Raw genomic sequence first — 6000 nt, 5'->3', positions numbered from 1 at the left:
TGATGAAAAACGATCTGGGAAACGCCATGCACAATATGAATAAGGAAGGCATTTATTCACGCAGCTCTGCCTCTGGGTCACCCTATTCATGGTAGCTTAGGAGTCTAGGAAGTCCCTCTTTTGGACCACATCGGTTCCACTCGGGATTGCTTGGCTGAGCCGGAAGAAACCAGCCCCACTTTCCGCCCTCATTTCAGGAGTAACCATGCAGACACGGAACACCGCATCCTCTCTTGTATTTTTTTGTTTGCTTATTTTGTTTTGTTTATGGCATTTGTTAAGCGCTTATTACATGCCAGGCATTTTACCAAGTGCTAGGGTAGGTACGAGCTAATCAGGTAAGGTACAGTTCGTGTCCACATGGGGCTCACAGTCTTAACTCCCATTTTACAGATGAGGGAACCGAGGCCAGGAGAAGAGAACTGACTTGACCAAAGTCACCGGCAGATGAGCGGCAGAGCCGGAATTAGAAGCCAAGTCCTACTGAGTCCCAGACTCATGCCCTATAATAATGATGGTATTTGTTAAGCACTTACTATGTGCAAAGTACTGTTCTAAGCGCTGGGGGGGGGGGTGGGGGAATACAAGGTACTCAGGTTGTCGCACGTGGGGCTCACAGTCTTAATCCCCATTTTACAGATGAGGTAACTGAGGCAAAGAGAAGTTAAGTGACTTGCCCAAAGTCACACAGCTGACAAGTGGCGGATCAGGGATTAGAACCCATGACCTCTGACTCCCAAGACTGGGCTCTTTCCACTGAACCATGCTGCTTCTCACGTCCTATCTACTCATTGAGGGGAGAAGCAAGGAAGACAGAACTGGACCCTTGTTCGGTTTCTCTCAAGAGGGTAGCCCTCTCCCCCACAGAGGATATTAATCAGTGTTGGTATTTGTTAAGCGCTTACTATGTGCAGAGCACTGTTCTAAGCACTGGGGTAGATACAAGGTAATCAGGTTGTCCCACGTGAGGCTCACAGTCTTAATCCCCATTTTACAGATGAGGTAACTGAGGCACAGGGAAGTTAAGTGACTTGCCCACGGTCACACAGCTGACAAGGGGCAGAGCCGGGATTCGAATCCATGACCTCTGACTCCCAAGCCCGTGCTCCGTCCACTGAGCCACACTGCTATCATGTCAGGTACGTCTCTAAATCCTTACACACCCTCAGCGTCGCCGCTCACCAGTCTCTTCCAACTAAACGAGCAGGCCCAGCAACTCCCAGGCCCGTCAGTCATCCGAAAGTTACCCACCAAGCCCGGAAAGGTTTCAGGGTGGAGTACAAGTGGCTGTGGGAAACTCCATCTAAGTCGTCCATTGGAGAGTCCTTCTGGAGCTGGTCGGGCCTGGCCAATGGGACTGAGCCCAAATCTGGCTGGCCCGTCTACAGAGCTTCCTGGATCCAAGCCCGGAAGAGATCCTCAGGAGACAGTACCCGCACGGTTGTATCGCAGAATTCGATCTCCTCCATCTTGCAGTTGATTAACTTCTGCGGTGAATCCTTTATTCTCTGGAAAAGGAATTGGTCAGTGAGCGTTGACTCGACGAATCGGATTTTCTTCACACATCTAATCGTACTCTGATCTAGCTCTTTGACTACGGTTCCTCGCAAATACCCCTGGGAGAGGGAGAAGACAGGGGTCACCCCATTCCCAGCGTGGCTCTGGGACGGGGAGTCCGAAGAGTTGGGTTCTAATCCCAGCTCTGCCACTTGCTTGCTGTGTGACCTTGGGCAGTTCACTTAACTTCACTGGGCCTCCATTTCCTCATCTGTAAAATGGAGATGAAATACCTGTTGTCTCCCGTCCCCTTAGACTGTGAATGCCACGTGGGGACAGAGACTTTATCTGATCTGACTGTGGTATTTGTTAAGCGCTTACTATGTGCCAGAGACTGTATTAAACACTAGGGTGGACACCAGCAAATCAGGTTGGACACAGTCCCTGTCTCACATTGGGCTCACAGTCTCAATCCCCATTGCAGAGGAGGTAAACTGAGGCACAGAAAAGAGTAGTGACTTACCCAAGGTCACACAGTGTACAGGTAACAGAGGAGGGTTTAGACCTTCTGACTCCCAGGCCTGTGTTCTATCCACTAAGGCTTGCGGCCTCTAGATTTGAGCTCCTTGTGGGCAGGGAATGTGTCTGTTTGTTGTACTGTACCCTCCCAAATACTTAGTACAGTGCTCTGCACATAGTAAGCGCTCAATAAATACTATTGAATGAATGAATGAATGAATGAATGAATGAATGCTTCCCATCTACTCCAGTGCTTGGCACTTAACAAGTGCTTAACGAATACTATTAATATTATTATTATTCTTCACGGTCATTCGCCGGGGTTTCTCTAACTGATCCCCACAAGTACCAAGGGGAAATCGCATTTTTATCACTTGTGCAAGTTGGTCTCCAGCAATGGATTGCAATCTCCTCCAGGGCAGAGACTCCGTTTTTTCTTTCTAGTCTAAGTTTCCACATGCCTAACAGAATGATCTGCACACAGTAGTTGCCTAAGAAGTACTGATTAATGACATTAAGGATGAGGTTAATGACAAAGACAAAAATAATGATTATAAGATGGCTCATCAACAGAGATCATTGGCCAAGTGGATAGAGAATGGGCCTGGGAGTCGGAAGGACCTGGGTTCTAATTCCAGCTCTTCCACTTGCCTGCTGTGTGACCTTGGGCAAGCTGCTTCACTTTCTCTGTGCCTCAGTTCCCTGATCTGTCAAATGCAGGTTAAGACTATGAGCCCCGCTTGGGTTAGGGACTGTGACCAAACTGATTAGCTCATATCTAACCCCAGTACCTAGTACAGTGCCTGGCACATAGTAAGTGCTTAACAAATGCCATAAAAAAGGAGAGAGCCAAAGCTCACAGGTGACCCGCCAACTGCATAATTAGACCTTGAGTGAGCATCGACATATAACCCAAATATTAGAGCCTGGTGGATTAAGTTCCCTATAATGGCCCTAAAGTACATTTAACCATGTCTCATGGTTACAAGTACCTTTACCATTTACCAAGTACATTTAACCACGGGCCCTCAAGCGCTTAGTACAGTGCTCTGGACAAAGTAGGCGCTCGACAAATACGATTGACTGACTGACTCTCCCCGAGCTAGCCGTCCTGTACTTACACTGCTGAGAAAACATAGTGTTAAGCCCAACAATTTTTACCACTATTATAGGCCCTGGGCAACTAGGCAGGTAGATACCTGCAAGACTGATAGGAGATATGGTTATCGCCATTTCCATGGGAGAGACTCGCAGTACGAGGCCCCATGGACTGTGCCTAGGTCTTTGCCAAGTCACACACTCATTAGGCAGGGCAATACCAATCGGGCATGCCCCAGTCTGACCCGCCTCTGGAACGGCAATGACTTAGAGCGAGCTATTTGGGAGACAGAGCTGGATGTTCCTTCCTCCTCCTCCTCCTCCTCCTCTTCTTCTTCCTCCTCCTTTCCAGCCCGTCTTAAATTTCCAGTCACCAGCAGCAACTAGTCCCAGGAAGTTTCAATCCGTTCCAGAAAACAATGAAGTGAGCGATTCGCCTAATTGAATTCTCATTCATTCCATCGTATTTATTGAGCGCTTGCTGTATGCAGAGCACTGTACTAAGTGCTTGGGAGAGTACTGTAGTTCATCCCTGAAAGACAAGGCCAAGAGTGTGGCAAAGGGAGTGGATTTCCTTTTCGGGGAGGGCCCCGGGACACGTTTGTTCTAAAATGGAGGGCGGATGAGATGCGGTGTTGCCAGGAATGTCTGGGAGATGCAGGGGGATGAGGGGAGAAGCAGAATGACCCAGTGGAAAGAACCCAGGCCTGGGAGTCGGCGGACTTGGGTTCTAATCCCGGCTCTACCAGTTGCTGTGGTATGTGAGCTCAAGCAAGTCGCTTCACATCTCTCTGCCTCCTATTCAACTGTAAGCCCCATGTGGGACAGGGACTGTGTCCAACCTAATTCACTTGGATCTAACCAAGCACTTAGAACAGTGTTTGACACACAGTAAGCGCTTAACCAATACCATTTAAAAATAATAATAATCACTGAGGCCTAGCTGCAAGATGAAGAGGCAGCTTCCTCCACATTCCAGTTCTTGACCGTGGAACAAACGGAAGAAAAAATGATTGCTCATCTCTGATCTGAGTTCCCACAGGCCACCAAAAAGAGCAGGGGTGCAGGGAATCAAGGCTTATAACAGTCCTTAGAACATGAAGCATGTTACATGTTAAGAGTATGTTAAGAGCACATGGTTAAGCTCTTAACACATACCACAATTATTACTATGATTCTCAAAGTTTGACATATTGCCCTATACCAAAATTCCCTGATATCTTTTCTCCTCTCCCCAGCGGCACCCTGTTTTCCAGCCCGCTCCACTGTGGAAACCCACTAATTGCTCATTTCAGTCCCACCCTCACCAGCATCCCATTTTAAGGAAGAAAGAAACTACCAAGGTGTTGGGGAGGACCACCTCGGGGCAACACGAATAGCGGAAGATCTGATTCATTTTCCAAACGAGGAGCGGCAGAGTGACTAGAGTCACCAGAAATCCAGCGAAGGACACCAACGTCAGAGTCAAGGGGAGGAATTCATCTGGAGAAAAGGAAACGTGATTATTCTGGAAATTCCACAGAGGCAGGAGCTAGTCTAGTCTCAGTGTACACCCCTTTCGTTCGTTCAATCGTATTTATTGAGCCTTTATTGTGCACAGAGCACTGAACTGCCTCCAGGATGTCTCCACCTGGATGTCGGCCCGCCACCTAAAACTCAACATGAGCAAGACTGAGCTCCTCATCTTCCCTCCCAAACCCGGTCCTCTCCCAGACTTCTCTATCACCGTGGATGGCACGACCGACCTTCCCGTCTCTCGGGCCCGCGATCTCGGTGTCGTCCTTGACTCGTCTCTCTCGTTCACTCCACGCATCCTATCCGTTACCGAGACCTGCCGGTTCCACCTCTACGATATCGCCGAGATCCGCCCTTTCCTCTCCACCCAAACGGCTACCTTACCGCTACGGGCTCTCGTTATATCCCAGCTAGACTACTGTGTCGGCCTTCTCTCTGACCTCCCTTCCTCCTCTCTCGCCCCGCTCCGGTCTATTCTTCACTCCGCTGCCCGGCTCATCTTCCCACAGAAACGATCTGGGCCTGTCACTCCCCTTCTTAAACACCTCCAGTGGTTGCCTATCGACCTCCGCTCCAAACAAAAACTCCTCACTCTAGGCTTCGAGGCTCTACATCACCTTGCCCCTTCCTACCTCTCCTCCCTTCTCTCTTTCCACCACCCACCCCACACGCTCCGCTCCTCCGCCGCCCACCTCCTCGCCGTCCCTCGGTCTCGCCCGTCCCGCCGTCGACCCCCGGGCCGCGTCCTCCCGCGGTCCCGGAACGCCCTCCCTCCTCACCTCCGCCAAACTGATTCTCTTCCCCTCTTCAAAACCCTACTTAAAACTCACCTCCTCCAAGAGGCCTTCCCAGACTGAGCTCCCTTCTCCCTCTACTCCCTCTACCACCGCCCTTCACCTCTCCGCAGCTAAACCCTCTTTTCCCCCTTTCCCTCTGCTCCTCCACCTCTCCCTTCCCCTCCCCACAGCACTGTACTCGTCCGCTCAACTGTATATATTTCCATTGCCCTATTTATTTTGTTAATGAATTGTACATCGCCTCGATTCTATTTAGTTGCCATTGTTTTTATGAGATGTTCTTCCCCTCGACTCTATTGCCATTGTTCTTGTCTGTCCATCTCCCCCAATTAGACTGTAAGCCCGTCAAACGGCAGGGACTGTCTCTATCTGTTGCTGACCTGTTCATCCCAAGCGCTTAGTACAGTGGTCTGCACATAGTAAGCGCTCAATAAATACTATTGAATGAATGAATGAATGAACTAGGTGCTTGGGAGAAGACAATACAACAATAAACAGGCATATCCCCTGCCCACAGTGAGCTTGCACTTTAGAAATGAACTTAAGAGTCTAGAGATGAGCTTACCTTGTCAAT

General features: G+C 49.5%; 1 protein-coding gene across 1 annotated transcript in view; it reads right to left on the bottom strand.

The window, feature by feature from the left end:
- Window positions 1–1086: 1086 nt before the first annotated feature.
- The window catches only part of IL20RB (interleukin 20 receptor subunit beta), a 30069-nt gene continuing 25155 nt past the window's right edge, over window positions 1087–6000 (bottom strand). The window contains exons 6-7 of the mRNA XM_039914633.1: window positions 4454–4596; window positions 1087–1508 (exon numbers count right to left, since the gene is read on the bottom strand). Coding sequence (XP_039770567.1) covers window positions 1383–1508; window positions 4454–4596 — 269 coding nt within the window. The 3' untranslated portion in view covers window positions 1087–1382. The remainder of the gene's footprint in view (window positions 1509–4453; window positions 4597–6000) is intronic.

The sequence above is a fragment of the Ornithorhynchus anatinus genome, chromosome 1, assembly GCF_004115215.2.
Source record: "Ornithorhynchus anatinus isolate Pmale09 chromosome 1, mOrnAna1.pri.v4, whole genome shotgun sequence".
Lineage (NCBI taxonomy): Eukaryota > Metazoa > Chordata > Mammalia > Monotremata > Ornithorhynchidae > Ornithorhynchus > Ornithorhynchus anatinus.
This window is presented reverse-complemented; position numbering and strand designations above follow the sequence as displayed.